Consider the following 17,559-nt stretch of genomic DNA (forward strand, 5'->3'; position numbering starts at 1 on the left):
CAGGGCAGCTCCTGCCAGTTTGAAACCCTGCTCTCCCCCCATCTCCCACCTCTCCTGTTCTGTGCACTGGGACCTGGGGAGCAGGTATTCCTTCAGGCGGGCACTGCAGTGGTGCTGCTTCTCCCTGCTTGAGTGCTGCTGGCCTGCCTCCCTCCCTCACTGAGGGCTGGAAGCGCCCCTAACAAACCGCTCCAGCCAAACCAGACAGGTTACAAGCAGTCCCAACCGATTTCATGAGTGACGCAGGGCAGGTCCCTACATCCCGCGCAGGCAGTAGAAGCCAGACAGGAGGACAGTCGACACCAGCATGGCCCCGCCGCCAGGGACATGACAGCCAGCCCGCAGGAAGGTGAGAGGGGTCAGAGCAGGTCTCACTGAGCACCGTGGAGCCCACACTGCCTTCACCTGGCAGAGATCTGGAAACAGAGGCAGAGCACTCCTGCAACCTGCCCAATAGCCCCCGGGGGATTGCTACAGCTTTCCCAGTCAGTCTCACTGCACAAGCCTGTGGAATTCAAAAGCAAACTCTGCCAGCTGGAGTACGGTATTTAAGGAACCAGCTATGAAGAGAAGACAGCACCAAGGATTTACAGGTAAAATGCGTATTTTGATTTAAAAGTGTGAATATAGAGGCAGGGCAAAGTAGAGAGAGATGAGCAAAGGGTTAAAGGACTATGGAAGCGTAGAACAAATTAAACTTATCTGAGATGCATTTAATACTCACATTAAATCCACATACTCTTTCAGCATGGAGATACCTCCCTGAATTATAAAAGGGAAGGGAAGGAGGGCTTGTATCTTCGTCCCTAAATATATCATTTGCATCTCTTAAATCTGAACCAGTGGAAGAGTCAAAGAGTCAAATAGCCAAATCCTATTTAATTTATTCAGCAACACATCTGTGTGAAATATAGTCCAATTACAGGCATTAGGTTACTTTGCCATGGCTGCAGCCATTTGCTTTTATTTTCAGCAGGCTCTAATTAAATTATCACAATGCAGGAGCAGACAAGTTTCCCTTATATGTGACTACAATTAAAGACATGCAATCACAACATTCTTTAAAGTGACTCCAATCAATTGGTTATAGTAAAGAATACCATGTAATAGAGCAGTGACTCCACTGTTAAGACTGAAAGAGGGTTTCTATTTCAATAATCTAGTTCCCTTTTATTATGAGTTCTGCTCTCGGATAATTTATTTAAAGTTCATTATGTATCTACAGCATATATCATTTGCCCTCAGCTTGGGCTGCAGAAGTCCCATTATGGCCAATTACTTAGTGTGATAAAATCTGCCACAGTACAAACTGTTCTTTAATTAGATTTAAGTTTTGTCTAAATTCTATTTGTAATTCAGACAGCAAAATAGTAAGGCCAACAGCAAAGACTTGCTGTCTCCTTCTTTGGTCCCTGTGGTAACCTGTTAGGTTGGATGTAATCTTAGGGGAGTTCAGAACCGAGATCCCCACACCTATGTGCTTTTCTTGCAATACTTGTCCCCACCTCGGGTTTCCTTAGCCAGCGCTGGGCTTGGGGGTGGCCTGGCCTGTAAGGGAGTCCCACGTTCCCTGGCCTGAATCCAGCCCTATCAGATACCTCACCGATAGCAAAGGGGATGGCTCCAAAAGCACCTGAGAGCATGTGGCTGTCAGTAGGGACCGCAGTGGCTGAGTGCCACTGCCGTGCTCTTCGACGGTCGTAGGTATTTGCTCTCCAGCCCCTATCGGTTTGCTGCAGCAGCACGCTGGTTGGTGGCAAAAAAGCTGCTGACAAAATGATAGTCCTACAAAACCACGAAGAAAGTGGTGTGGGGAGCAGCACCCAGCCGTGCCCTTCAGCTCGCTTAATAGCTGTGCACTGTGAACACCACGGTGTGTACAGCCCTGGTGCTTCCTGCGGCAGACAGCACGCCGTGACCTGCTGCTGCAGGGTGGGGCCTTTGCTATTAACCTGGTTAACCATTAGCCATCCCAGAGGCTTCAAGTTTGAGGACAACAGTATCCACGCATTACTTCTTGACTGAATTAGAGCCACTGGATTTATCTAAACCATCCCCTGCACCATCCCCAGCCATGAGAAGAGGTTTGAAGCTGTTTTGCTCTTTAAAAACAAATGCCAGTGTTTGGCATGCATCTTCTTAAGCTCCAGCTTCAGTTTTCAAGGTGTTTTAAATATGTTTGAACCAAATGTTCTACACAAATTTGAATTCAAATCCTGCAACCTGTCTCTATGAGATCTCACAAATGAGTGAGGGTAGAAGCAACATAAGGAAAATTCAGAGTGGAACAAGAAATTGAAGTGATAATTCATTAGGATCCATTTTAACAGATCCAGGCCACAGTAATTTGAGAACGGGCATCATCCTGTAAGAAGTTGCATTCCTCCAGAAAAAATTGCGCTAGAGATTTATTAATTTGTTTCCATCAAAACATTTACTCCACTTTAAAAGAAAGAAGGCATTCACACAAATGCACTTACGGGATGCAACGTTAGCAGTTATTTGCCATGTGCTTCAGTGGCCCTGTATTTTCTGTTGTAGAGACTATGTACTGGGCTATCTTTCCTTCCCTTGAATCCTGCTCAAGTCCCATATTGTATCTTGCAAATGGCTGCTTTGCAAAGTTGGATGAATTTATTCTGTATTTCAGAAAACTACTATCTATGATGACTGTCTAAACAAAACACCATTTAAAGATTTTACAGGGATAGAAATTTACAGCTAATGACAAACCTAAAAATAACCAACATCAATCTTGTTAATGGACTAAAAGAATGAAATATTCCTGTATCAGTTGTTTCCAAGGAGCAGGGAGAAAAATGCTAACCAACTCCAGCATCAAAAAGAATATGAAAACATTTCAACATCTGCCCTGTTTTCCACTTAATTAACAAGGATGCAAATAGCATTTATGGACCAGTTAAGTTCTGGACATTCCTCTCTATACTTTTGGTCAGTAGTGCAACACAACTAGTCTGTCCTGCTCCACTTGACCCCGGATGAAAGAAGGTGAACTTTATGTACCAGGGGACACACATCACACGCTGTGGGGCTGGGAATGCCTTATATTACAGCTTAATTGTGCCTGTACAGACCCTTCCCTGAAAATACGTATTTTAAAATAAATTTGTATCTATATATAGATATGATAAAAGGCCTCTAGATCAGGATCGGTTCTCATCGAAGCAGCAAGACCTTTCCTTATTCAATAATGGCACTTTAATAGTGGCACTGATGGGAAGTTGAAAGGACAGACCTGGTTATTAGTTGTTTTAATGGGCTACAAGAAGGTCTTATCTGTCAGTGAACACTAAGCATTTCTCTCTTCCTTAAGCACTAAGGAAAAAACATGAATACGACAAATGATGACTTAGTCAACCCCACCACCTTGCAAGACATTGAAGGTGATTTTCCCAGCTGTACTGCTGTGGAAGTCACTCTGAAGACTTTGTACCTCCCCATTATGTACAGCATCATCTTCCTGGTGGGCTTCCCAGGAAATGTCATTGCAATTTGTGTTTACAGCTTCAAGATGAGGCCTTGGAAGAGCAGCACCATCATCATGCTGAACCTGGCGCTCACAGACCTGCTCTACCTCACCAGCCTTCCCTTCCTGATACACTACTATGCCAGTGGGGAGCACTGGATCTTTGGCGAATTCGTGTGCAAGTTCATCCACTTTGGCTTCCACTTCAACTTGTACAGCAGCATCCTCTTCCTCACCTGCTTCAGCACCTTCCGCTACGTGGTGATTGTCCACCCTATGAAGTTCTTCCACATCCAGAGGAAGCGGTGGACAGCGGTGGCTTGCACAGCCGTTTGGGTGATCTCACTGGCAGCTGTCAGCCCTGTCAACTTCTTGATCTCCTCAAAAGAAGCAGAAAACAGATCCTTATGCCTCGCCCTTACCAGCTCTGGAAACCTGGGCACAATCAGGTGGTATAAGTGGCTGCTGACCGGCATGGCCGCCTTCTTGCCCTTGCTGACAGTGACTCTATGCTACACGCTCATTATTTACACCTTGGCTACCAGGCTCCACACGTGGGCTTGCTACAAACAAAAGGCTCACAGACTCACTGTCATCCTCTTGGTGGTCTTCTATGTGTTCTTCCTCCCCTTCCATGTCTTTCGGGCTGCTCGGGTTGAACTACAGTTGTGTCCAGTCAGCTGTCAGCTGTCATGTGGAGAAGCAAATCCATTCCGCCTGTATCATCTCTCGGCCACTGGCTGCACTCAACACGTGTGGCAACCTACTACTTTATGTCGTGATCGGCGGTAACTTCCAGCAGGCCATCCTCTCTCTTTCAAGGTGTAAGTGGAGCAAATGCGTCCAGCAGCCCGGAAGCAACAATTATGTGACCAAGTCAGAAATTGCATTAAAGTTATGGGGGAATCCCAGCAAACCTGGGATGGCTTTGGTGCTGTAAGCTCCTGCAAAGGCAGGTGTGTTGATACGGTAGCAAGAATTGCAGCTGGCTTCTCCCTCTCCCTGCAGCAGAGCACTTGTCAAAAAGCTGTCCTGGGAGCAGGTTTATATATACCTCTCTTAGCAACCAAAGAACAGGGAGTGAAAAGAAAAGATTGTAAGCCACCTCGAAGGTGGAATTTAAAACCACCCAACCGGACTGTTTCCAAAGACATTTGGGAAGTGCAGGGTTCTCTCGCTGCGGGCTTTGCGGTTGATTACAGAAACACAGAGAGCTTAGTTTGGATGTGAGAGCAACTTCCATTGATTTCAGTGTTGTCACTGATGTAGTGCTTAGTTTATTACAGCCTGCATGAAATGCAGCAGATATAGTCACGGTTGCTGAAACCGCTGAATTACATACTTAGAAAGCACCTCGATAAAACTGATGTTTTCAAATGAGATGGACCTGATAAACTTCAGCATAGGGCAGTGAGGAACTGGATGGTGAAATCTCAGAGCTGGCCTAGGGAAGGATGAGAGGAGTACCAGGGGAGGACATATATGGTGAATGCAAGGAGAGATATATATAGATAGATATATATATATGTACACAAGGAGATAGAGAGAGAGATATATAAGGATAGCTATGTATATGGAAAAAATGGAGGAACAAGGAATTAACAGTCACATTAATGTCCATCTCAGAAAAATACTGAAACAAACGATCAGATGATAAGCCTACAGAGGGTGGAAGCAAGGACAGGTAGCCTGGGAGGAATACAGAGAAATTGTCCGAACAGCCAGGGATCAGGTTAGGAAAGCTAAAGACCTGATAGAATTAAATCTGGCCAGGGACAACAAGGACAACAACAAAAGATTCTATAGGTATGTCAGGGATAAAAGGAAGATGAGGGAAAATGTGGGCCCTCTTTGGAACGAAATGGGAGACCTGGTTACCCGGGACACAGAGAAGGCGGAGGTACTCAATGACTTTTTTGCCTCGGTCTTCACAGGCAAGTGCTCGAGCCTCACCGCCCAAGCCGCAGAAGGCAAAGGCGGGGACTGGGAGAATGAAGAGCCGCCCACTGTGGGAGAACATCAGGTTCAAGACCATCTAAGGCACCTGAAGGTGCACAAGTCCATGGGACCTGATGAGATCCATCCACGGGTCCTGAGGGAACTGGCGGATGAAGTTGCTAAGCCACTATCCATCGTATTTGAGAAGTCGTGGCAGTCCGGTGAAGTTCCCACTGACTGGAAAAGGGGAAACATAACCCCCATTTTTAAAAAGGGAAAAAGGAAGACCTGGGGAACTACAGGCCAGTCAGTCTCACCTCTGTGCCTGGGAAGATCATGGAACAGATCCTCCTGGAAGCTATGGTAAGGCACATGAGGACAGGGAGGTGGTTTGAGACAGCCAGCATGGCTTCACCAAGGGCAAGTCCTGCCTGACCAACCTAGTGGCCTTCTATGATGGGGTGACTACATCAGTGGACACGGGAAGGGCTACAGATGTCGTCTATCTGGACCTCTGTAAGGCCTTTGACACGGTCCCCCACAACATCCTTCTCTCTATATTGGAGAGATATGGATTTGATGGGTGGACTGCCCAGTGGGAGAGGAATTGGTTAGATGGTCGCATCCATTTTACGCTGAGGGTGGTGAAACACTGGAACAGGTTGTCCAGAGAGATGGTGGATGCCCCATCCCTGGAAACATTCAAGGTTAAGTTGGACGGGGCTCTGAGCAACCTGATCTAGTTGAAGATGTCCCTGCCCACGGCAGGGGGGTTGGACTAGATGACCTTTAGAGGTCCCTTCCAACCCAAACTATTCTATGATTCTATGATTCTATGATTCTATGATTCTATGAATACAAGTGAGTACCAGCCAGTATGGATCTATCAGCTATGTACAATCCCAGATCATTCTGATTTCCTACTACAACAAATTAACAGGCTCATACATGAAGGAAAAGAAGAAGATGTCACCTATCTTGACTCCAGAAGGAGTTTTGTCTGAGATGACACTCTTGTGTGTAAGCTAAGGAAACAGTCTGGAGGAAACTATTTTTGCTGGTTACAGAGCTGCGCTTGGAGTGGAGATACTAGTGATTCACTATCAGAGTAGCGGGAGCCACTGAGTGGGGATTTGACCAGTCTGTCCTGGTTTTAGGGATATTTAGTGTTTTCACTAAAATGCATGATAAAATAAAGTCTGGTTATTATATTTGCAGATGACATGAAGCTGAGAGGACAAAATTACATTGACAAATTGCAACTATGGTCGGAAAATGCACAGGATGCTATTAGACAGTGACAGGTGCAAAGTACTATGTTTAAGTAGAAATAATGAACTGTGCAAACACAAAAGGAGGAAAAAAAAATATTTAGGTATCAGTTCAGCTGAGAAAGATCTGTGCTTACTGTGAATCACAGGCTGGACAGGAGCCGACAGTTTCAGTGGGCTGACGGTGTCTGCTGTGACAAAAAGGGCAGATGCCACGCTGAGGTATATGAATAAGAATATAATGTGCGAGATTTGTGTAGCAGCCCTTACACCCTTTGCAGCCTTGTTACCCTCTCAACTGAAGCACCATGCTGCCCTTCAAGGAAGACATAGATGAGAGGAGCATGGCAGAGAAACGACCAAAGGGGAAGGAACCGGACAGAAAACCAAACGGTCTTAAAACCCCTCAAGGGTGGATATCAGGATGGACCTTCTCTCAGGATGGGTGATGAAGCACTGGAAGGGACAGGCGGAGTCTCCACCGCTGGTTGTCCCTAGGAGCAGGCTAGCCAGGTGCTTAGCAAGAGGGACACAAGCCTGCCTGACCTCTGGAGGTCCCTTTTGGCCATGAGGCTCTGCCATTAGGCATGCATTGCCAGCAACATTGGTGCTAGGGAAACAAGTGGTGTCCGGGAGCATCCCCGGTGCCAGAGCCCATCCCGCTGCGCTGCCGTGGCTCTGGGGAGCCTGGGGCAGGTGGCTGGATGGCGGCAGACAGCACGCTGCTGGTAAAGCCCAGGCACCCACCATGGTTAGCACCGTGCCCTGCAGGCAGCCTGCACACAGGCAGCACTGCGTGGGTACTGCACCTACGAAAGACAAACGATGACACCATAGTGTTTTAACATCCCCTGTGGATATTTAAAATACTTTCTTTGGTAAAGGCTCAGGCATCAGATACACCTTTTCGAAGCAGTGCCACCGGCCTTTTGACCTGTTTTCTATTTTAGATTGTCCTTTTCTGTATTGTTGTCAAAGTCTGAATTTTACGGGTTGCCACTAGATGGTGATCATTCATGGTCAAGCTACCTGGTTTCACATACACATGTTTGATTCAAATCCACAAGTTACACAAGTACAGAAGACGATTTACGTGAAAAAAATATTTTCTGACCTAGATTCATAACATCCCAGCTCTCCAACACGGGCAAAAAGTACAAATGAACTGCATAAATTCTCTTCCTCTTCCACATAAGTGAAAGCAGAAGATGTGTCTACCACTTCCAAATACACATCTGAAGGAGTGGATTAAAAATTACATTTTTTCCTCTCTCAGAGCATTTTTAATTCTTGTTCTCAGAAGCTCTTCCTTCTCAAGTCCAAGCCGAGCTTATCACACACAAACAGGAGCGCTTAAAATACAACTACACATACAATATAAAATGGAGCAGCTGAAGGTAAAAAGTGTGAAATGGAAGTGTTCAAGGCTTTCCATCTCTGACAGCAAGAGTGACAGTCCCACAGTTTCAGTGACTTGGAGAGGGGCTACCTTTTTGCCTACTCCTTTCTTTCCTTAACATAGCTGTTGTTTGGTTGCCTTCTTCCTATCTCACCTGCTCATCCACCACCTCTCTTCATTTAGTTTGGGCTAAACTAGCTGATTTTAAAGTGCGGAAGTAGACTAGGGAATGCTCCTGGGAGCCGTAGTTCGCTGGTGGGGCAAGAACCTCCAGGAGGAGGGCAGTCACATCTTCCAGTAGCATGGCTGGATCTGGAAAAGGGAAAAAGCTCAACCATAATGCAGTCATTTTTAAAGTATTCCAGAACTGCTCAGGTGCTCTGCAGGACTGAGAGATCATTATCTCCTGCGACACATTCCTTTTGCTCACTGTGAAGGGTGACATCTCGATAGCTTCTATTTTTAGCAGCTGTTAAGTTTACTGCTGAAACAAGGAGAAGTGCTTCAATTGCAGTAAACAGGAGACACTTTCCAAGCTCTGTACATACAGTGTGACAACACAGCTACATGAATTGCTACACTATTGCAGGCTAATTCACAGCATAGTTATGCTCCAGTAACCAGGCTTCTGTCAAAAGTCTCTAGTAGGTTTGTTTGCAAAGGCAGTCATGTCAACTCAAGTACATACCAGCAAGCTGCGCTCTGCCTGGGACCACAGAGGGACCAAGAGAATAACTTTGCAAGGTAAACGGGGTTCACACCTCTCAGGGGAATGTCAACCCTGATGATACTAGAGGTGAAATTTTGGAATTGCCGAATGGTTTTGTAGACATGTCGAACCTTATTCTTCACAGTGACTCATGTACTGTCACAGATAGCAGCAGAGCTATTTTCTACCCTTAATTGTCAGGAAAGGCAATCAGCAATTGTTTTCCTTTCCTCCCCAAATCATGTGTCCCCATAAGAAGTGAAAGCAAAAGGCCCTCCTCGTACTCAAACCTCCCAGAGAGCAAAAATACTGACTGTAATATTCTGCATGAAAAAAAATTCACAAAATCTGTCCTAATCTGGCTGCATCTAGCTGCCTTTCAAGCAATTCTGTGTCATACTGAACACCCAAGAAGAGTGTGAAGCAGACTGCATGTAGCATCAAAATGAATAGCTTAGTAAACAGCTAGTAGAGAGAAAGGCTGAAATAGTTTGAGAACAGTTTACAAGGTCTGTGTTGGATATTGATGTGAGATAAGGCTGCAATTTTATCCCGATGTAATGGTATACGCCGTCAGGATGCTGCTGCATTATCTGTACAGTGTAACTGTATGGTAGTGATCCACCACATGAAGCGGAGGGTAGTGCCAGCCTCACCACTGAGTCATTTAGACCTCAGATAGATGTCATTTTGCTGATAAGGCTAAGCGATCAGAATAAATGTTGAATGACTGCTTCCATCTGTCAATATTTTCTACTCTGAAAATGCAGGTTTAAAGTATAACTTTAAAGCAGCAAACAACAAACGAACACATCGCTATTCAACTCCTACCAGCCCCAAACTGTATTTGCCTTTCCCTGCCAGCAGAAAAGGAGAAGAGATGTAAAGGGAAATACTTTGCCTGTTCCCTCACAGCTCTCTTGCATTTTGTGAAAGTAGAGGCATTCAGCAGTGCCAGCTGATGCAGCTTCAATGTAAAGGCCACACAATTAAGTCTGGAAGGGAAAAAAAAGTTTACCCTAAAGAAAGTGTATTTCAAGGCCTGTTTTCTGAATAGTACTGGAAAAGAGCAGTACTTTTGACTAAGGTGTTTTGCTGACTCGGTGCCTGAGCCTGCTGGATGCTGCAGTGCAGAGCAGAGCAAGTCAGGCGCCTTCTAAGGCAGGAGAAAGAAATACATTCCTGCTTTTAGTCAGAGCTGGACTCTGGGGCCAAGAAAGAGAAAAAGTAAAGTCGTTAAACACTGGGTTGAGTGTCTTTCTGAAGTAAAGTTAAAAGCCTAAATGCCAATTTTTTAAAACACACAGAGGGAACATGATTTTTTGGGGCTGCTGCAGGCAAGTGTAATGCAGAGTATGTTCAATTCATCGTTGCTAGAACCTTAAAAGGCATGTGAATTAAAAGTTATTTTATCTTCTAAGATCTCTCCTCTGTTTCTTTGCTCCCCAAAATAGTTGATATCACTCATTTCTAAACCAAAAGAGAGGCAGTTGCGTGGAAGCTGTAGTACCGGTGATGCTCTCCACTCTTACAATGAAAACAAAGTTCTGAGCTTCTGTTTTTTTAAAAAAAGGGAAAGATGTGTTTTTCCAAATTACTTTATGGATTTCCTTTTACTATGTAAAGTACTGAAAGAAGATAAGGCAAAGAAGAAAGAAATACAACTTTGTGCACAGACAGACAATGCCATACTGAATCCTCATAAAGCAGGGTAGAAGGTATAGTTCCTGGAGACATCTTCCTTCACGTGTTTTCATTAAATACGGTTGTATTTCCAGCATGCTCCCTGCTACCCAAGCTCGCAAACCTGATAGCAGATTACTCAGTCCTTCCCTCTCCCTTCACCGCATCCAGCCTGTTGCTCAAGACCCATCAGCTTTTTGGAAAAATGATTAGGAAATGCATTCTGTCCCTTCTAATGGTTCTGCTAAAATCTTTGTCGTTCCTGTTTGCCCCTGATCAGCACGAGCTAGTTGGCTGCATCCCAGGGCGCTTTCAAGACAATTCCCGTGCGTCTGGCAGAATCTGTGTTTTGTTGGTGGATCTGTGACAAGGTATTTTGGTATTACCGCAAGAGCACCCTGTGATATTCTCACATCTCTCCTCCAGTTTTCAAGGACTTTCATGGTGCCAGTCACTGTGCAAAGTGATGCCCTGGACCTGCAGCTGACAGGGCTAGAAAACCCCTTCTCTGGTGGTGCCTCAAAGGCCATCCAAGGTCAAGCCTCCTGCTCTGCTTTTGTTACAGGTCTGTTAAGCTGGGCAAAAAGGAGGTGACTTGGCACAAAGCGGGGAAGCGTTATGGGTGGATTTATTTCCAGCCCCAAATGATCCCAAAGGGGCAATTTTCCACTGAGTGAGCCAGGCTGGCCCAATCACTTATGGCCTCCGCAATAATGAAGAAGACCTAGCAGACAGTGGCATACAAATGCACCGTGCAACAATTTCAAGCAATAAATCTTTTTGAAAATTCTCTTTTCCCTTTGCTTCATGATGCTTTTTATCAACGGGAAGTTATCTTAACAGACAAGGCAGCAGCACCTGCCTACAGGAGTTTCCTCACATTTACCTTTCTGCTAGTAAGCTGCTCTGAGGTATTTATATATCGCCCCTATTTTACAGGTGATGAAACTAAGGCACAGTGGAGTTAAGTGACTTGCCTCTGGTCACAAAGCAAATTAGCAGCCAAGCAGGGAAGAGATCAGTTCCCAGCCCAGAGCTTTTACAAAGTGCATTTTAGGCTTAGAGTAAGATTTTCAAGGGAGTCTTGATTGCTCAGTTGTGGCAATTCAGTAATAAAAGCTGAGTTAGAGCAGTGTCTGCACTACTTGGGCCCTGGTTCATCCCCAATGTTGTACTCTGCATCTGTGGAAGAAGCACTTCTGTTTTCCTTCGGAGAAGGTTTTGGGGGACCAGCTCTTTATCACCAAAGTTATTTGGCTACCACTGCGTGTGATTTCAGCCAAGAGCCAATAATTAGCTGTATTCATCCCATTTACAGGTTTGTATCAAGTATTTGTTAATTTGCAGGTTAGCACGAAATATTAGCAGCATACAGGGAAACATTTCAGGCTGAAATGTGTGCATCGCACCACAGGTCGGGATGTTGTTCTCCATGGGGTGCAAAGGTCAGAAATAGGTTCCATAACTAGTGAGCTGCCTTCACCCAAGGGGCAGGGTACCACTGCTCACCACGTACGTATGCCGATGCTGGGAGAGCACACGGGTTCAGCTAACACGCCTCAGAGCTGGGGCCAGCCCCTTCCCAGCACACCCTAGTTCAGATCCAGCAGCCCATGTTCTGCCTTCAGATATGGATGTCAGCACTTTTCTTCTACTGGCAGAAGGGAAAATGGAGTTAAGATGCAGATTTTTCATACATCTTCTAAATTTCCATCCTCACTTCTATTCAACATGATTAATACAGCTATACTTAGTTATCAGAGCTAAATATTTTGTTGAAAACCACAAGTGAAAATTTAAATCTGTCCCTCTACCGGGAAAAAAACCCTAGCTAACATAGCCCCCATCCTTTTTTCCCAAAATGCAAACCTGAATCTCACTGAGGGAGGGGAAGGACAGCAACGGAGCATCGTGCTTGCTGGAAACACCATGAAGACCGGTCCTGCAGTAGTTCCAGGCTGTGCCCGAGGGGCTCCAGCCTCCCGCACTCCGGCAGCTGGGCTCTGCGGGTGCTATAATTCAAATTCCCACTAGAGGGTAGACAAAACTCTTCCATAAAAAGGATCACTCTGGACAAGCCTATGTATGCGGGAAAACTGTCTGATTTGGAAAAGGAGGTCTGGGCTGGAGAAGCAGCAGAGAGTAGGAAAAGGAAGAACAAAATGATGTTCATACCATCTGCGAGAGCAAGGTGGGAGCATTGTTCCAACTTTCTCTAAAGAAACACAATCTGTGGTTCATACTTTTAAATCAAATACAGCTAGAGTGGCTATGTGGTTATAAACATGTAAATCATAAATCAAATACAGCTGATCTTGCCCCTATGGATGTTATCTTGCAAACAGTGACAGGAGCCAATTAAGTATATCAAACAGTTAGAAAGGATAAATATAGGGAATTAGAGTTTATCCACTTCGGGGCAACAGTGAATTCACTCCCTCCCGACTGCCTAGCCAGAAACATCAAACTGTGGATTTATCTCGCTCTTTTATTATTGACCACTCTACTATTACAGGAAGTAATGGCTTGCGTTTTCTCATCACGCATTTCTCTGCTGAAATGCAGACAGGTTTCTCTGAACCTTGCTGCAGGAGTGGAAAGTATGGCTGTAGGCATCAACAGGTCTTCCTCTTCTTGCTCTCCCTGAAAGAGCAGATCCTTCTCCAGGTGAGCCTGACTGTCTCAGGGAGCTCCCTGCATTGCAGATAAGGGCACTGGGAAAAGGTTTTCTCACCATACATCCTACTTCTCCAAAGCAGGCTTTCACACTGATTCAACAAGCCCAATGCTAGGGAAGCCAAAGCAATTCAGAGTTTATTTTCTAATTTAGTCCCAGATATACAAAGATGGCCTAAGACCCAGAAGCACCACCTATGCAAGCTAAATGCCATTTTTGAATGCTAAGCAAGAATTTGATTCCATCTTCTTAAATGTAACTTGTTCATGCTGACAGAGGTAAGAACCAAAGAAGGCCCATCAGAGAAGCGGAGCTCTCAGAGGTGTTCCTGCAGCTGGGACACCTCCCACAGCTAGGATAATTAAAGGCTGAATTAACTGCACTTTGGAAGACAGGTATGGCAATGTTTGCTAGCACAAGCGCTGTGCTATCTCGTCTCCCCCCTAAAATAGCTGTGGGTTTTTGAAAGGAGATGTTGCCCCTCTGTTCCGGATGGGTCCCATCTGCTGGTTCCACATAGTCTTGTGGGTAGCAATGACTGTCTCTCCAAAGTGAGCTGATGAAACTGGATGAGATGTGGCACTACAGGCAGTAGTCTCCACAGTTGTCACATCAAAGGCTAAACAGGAGGTGTGCCCGGAGAAGGGTAACAGTTGCGGCCCTAATGAGCCAAAGAGAGGAGCCCTTCAAGCAGCAGCATGTGTTTTCACTGCATTAAGGCAAGTGAATCCATTGCAAAGAGATTTTCACAGCGCAATATTGGTAGCAAAGGAAGAAGCATTAATCCTGAAATACAGCCATGCCAAATGAGGTTAAATTATATATTCTCTATCTGGTTTGTACTGTAAGGTGTGAATGATAGCTCTGCTGGATGCTGGCATGGGCTAAGGAGACATATCTGGAATTTGGTGCAGGGCTGCATTTGGTGTCTACTAGACTATTTCAAGAGATCACATTTCTCTACCCTATGGTTATCAATACCTCTACCACCTGTCCTTGCCGTGATAACTGGGAGAACCACTTCAAGTGATGTAGATCTCATGCAAAAATCTCCTGTCTTCATCACTCTGAAAAAAAAGTAATATTTTATTGAAGAAAGAGTTATTGTTACACAAAAGTCTGTGACAGCAGGTGAAAAGTAGAAAAACTCTCTTGCAGGGAGTCAAGAAGCTGGATTTTGTAAGGAACAGATGGATCTCGGCAGCTGTGCTCTTTCACCAAGTAGTTGCCTCAGGGGGGCAGTTGATGTTAAATTTTGTACAAAATTTCCTTTTCTTGCATGAATTAAAGATACTGAAATATAGAGAGATGACCTTTATTCTGGGACCCTCTTATCTATTCACTTTAGAGGCCTTTGGAGAAATTGAAGGCTGTTCCATTGGTTTAACAAAGCTTAAAGCACACACCTGGCTTCAGTTGTACAGTAAGTCCTCCTTGTTGCTGTCTTTCTGGGGTGAAATGCATCATCTCATCAACACAAGTTTCCACCCTAAAAGTTTCTGCTCCCAGGCAGATGAGTGACAGATACTGAAGGGTGAAACACCACACTGAGCAGCTTCCGAACCAGGTCTTCAAAGAAAGAATAAACAATATCACTGCTGAACCCCTCTTTCTATTGCTTGCACAGCCCTCTCTGGTAGAAAATTTATTGATAGCGTTTTCAATTCTTGGAGAAGTAAGGAGGGGTGTCAGCAGAACTGCTACCTTGGACTTTCATAGGGCAGACTTTGGCCTGTTTAGGAGACTGATTGACAGAGTCCCTTGGGAGACAGTCCTGAAGGGCAAAGCAGTCCAGGACGGCTGGACATTCTTCAAGGAGGAAATCTTAAAGGCGCAAGAGCAGGCTGTCCCCATGTGCTGAAAGACGAGCCGGTGGGGAAGACGACCAGCCTGGCTGAACAGAGAGCTTTGGCTGGAACTCAGGAAAAAAAAGAGAGTTTATGACCTTTGGAAGAAGGGGCAGGCAACTCAGGAGGACTACAAGGATGTCATGAGGTTTTGCAGGGCGAAAATTAGAAGGGCCAAAGCCCAACTAGATCTTAATCTGGCTACTGCCGTAAAAGACAATAAAAAATGTTTCTATAAATACATTAGCAACAAAAGGAGGGCTAAGGAGAATCTCCATCCTTTATTGGATGCGGGGGGAAACATAGTGACAAAGGATGAGGAAAAGGCTGAGGTACTTAATGCCTTCTTTGCCTCAGCCTTTAATAGTAAGACCAGTTGTTCTTAGGGTACCCAGTCCCTGAGCTGGAAGACAGGGACGGGGAGCAGAATGAAGCCCCCATAATCCAAGGGGAAATGGTTAGTGACCTGCTACACCGCTTAGACACACACAAGTCTATGGGGCCGGATGAGATCCACCCAAGGGTACTGAGGGAGCTGGTGGAAGAGCTCACCAAGCCACTTTCAATCCTTTATCAGCAGTCCTGGCTAACTGGGGAGGTCCCAGTTGACTGGAGGTTAGCAAATGTGATGCCCATCTACGAGAAGGGCCAGAAGGAGGATCCAGGGAACTACAGGCCTGTCAGCCTGACCTCGGTGCCCAGGAAGCTTATGGAGCAGATCATCTTGAGTGCCATCACACGGCACGTACAGGACAACCAGGTGATCAGGCCCAGTCAGCATGGGTTTATGAAAGGCAGGTCCTGCTTGACCAACCTGATCTCCTTCTATGACCAGGTGACCCGCTTAGTGGATGAGGGAAAGGCTGTGGATGTTGTTTACCTGGACTTCAGTAAGGCCTTTGACACCATTTCCCACAGCATTCTCCTAGAGAAACTGGCTGCCCATGGATTGGATGGGCGTACCCTTCTCTGGGTAAAAAATTGGCTGGATGGCCGGGCCCAGAGAGTTGTGGTGAATGGAGTTCAATCCAGTTGGCAGCTGGTCACAAGTGGTGTTCCCCAGGGCTCAGTATTGGGGCCAGTTCTGTTTAACATCTTTATCAGTGGTCTGAACGAGGGGATCGAGTGCACCCTCAGTAAGTTTGGAGACGACACTGAGTTGGGCAGGAGTATTGATCTGCTCGAGGGTAGGAAGGCTCTGCAGAGGGACCTGGACAGGCTGGATCAATGGGCCCAGGCCAACTGTATGAGGTTCAACAAGGCCAAGTGCCGGGTCCTGCACTTGGGCCACAACAACCCCATGCAGCGCTACAGGCTTGGGGAAGAGTGGCTGGAAAGCTGCCTGTCGGAAAAGGACCTGGGGGTGCTGGTTGACAGCCAGCTGAACATGAGCCGGCAGTGTGCCCAGGTGGCCAAGAAGGCCAATGGCATTCTGGCCTGTATCAGAAACAGTGTGGCCAGCAGGAGTAGGGAAGTGATGGTGCCCCTGTACTCGGCACTGGTGAGGCCGCACCTCGAATCCTGTGTTCAGTTTTGGGCCCCTCACTACAAGAAGGACGTTGAGGTGCCGGAGCATGTGTAAAGAAGGGCAATGAAGCTGGTGAAGGCTCTAGAGAACAAGTGTTATGAAAAGCAGCTGAAGGAACTGGGGTTGTTTTGCCTGGAGAAAAGGAGGCTGAGGGGAGACCTTATTGCTCTCTACAACTACCTGAAAGGAGGTTGTAGCGAGGTGGGTGTCGGTCTCTTCTCCCAAGTAACTAGCGATAGGACGAGAGGAAATGGCCTCAAGTTGCGCCAGGAGAGGTTTAGATTGGATACTAGGAAAAATTTCTTCACCGAAAGGGTTGTCAAGCATTGGAAGAGGCTGCCCAGGGATGTGGTTGAGTCACCATCCCTGGAGGTATTTAAAAAACATGTAGATGTGGTGCTTAGGGACATGGTTTAGTGGTGGACTTGGCAGTGTTAGGTTTGGGGTTGGACTAAATGATCTTAAGGGTCTTTTCTAACCTAAATGATTCTATGATTGTCTTCCACCCTGGCACCCAGAAGCAACACGATACTTTACTGCTACTTAGCAAAGAGATCAGCAATTTACCCTTGCTGTCCTGGAGACTTCAGCTCAATCCAGCTGCTGCCATGTTAGTGCTGAGGATTATCTGTGTACAGCAACCACTAAGGAAGAGAATCAGGAAAAATTGCCCTGCCTGAGATAAGAGAGATCCATTCACTCCCTGAATTAGGGCTGACTTCTCTGTACCCAGTTTATTTGGGAAGAAATCAGACATGCTGATTTCAGCTAATGAAAAAATTTCTGACAGGATGCTTTTCCCCTGCAAACTGCTGAATCAATGGAATCAAAGTTCTTCATGTGAATGTCTTGAATCTATCAAAAATGTTGATAGAAACCAAGTAGGCAGCATCCAGGCTAGCTACCCAGCTAGCCAAGCAGTCCCAGACAGAGAATGGGGGAGACGGTGATGGTGGGATGGAGAGGGCTGCTGCATCGTCCATCGTGATGGTCCAGCATTGTCCAGCTCCTTTCTTGGGA

General features: G+C 45.9%; 1 protein-coding gene across 1 annotated transcript; it reads left to right on the plus strand.

Annotated features, from left to right (window-relative positions):
- Positions 1-3,349: 3,349 nt before the first annotated feature.
- LOC143159956 (2-oxoglutarate receptor 1-like) lies at positions 3,350-4,427 on the plus strand. Its single transcript, XM_076337550.1, is given in 2 exon segments — positions 3,350-4,162; positions 4,164-4,427. Coding segments are annotated over 2 exon segments (1,077 nt in total).
- Positions 4,428-17,559: the final 13,132 nt, after the last annotated feature.

The sequence above is a fragment of the Aptenodytes patagonicus genome, chromosome 1, assembly GCF_965638725.1.
Source record: "Aptenodytes patagonicus chromosome 1, bAptPat1.pri.cur, whole genome shotgun sequence".
Classification (NCBI taxonomy): Eukaryota; Metazoa; Chordata; class Aves; order Sphenisciformes; family Spheniscidae; genus Aptenodytes; species Aptenodytes patagonicus.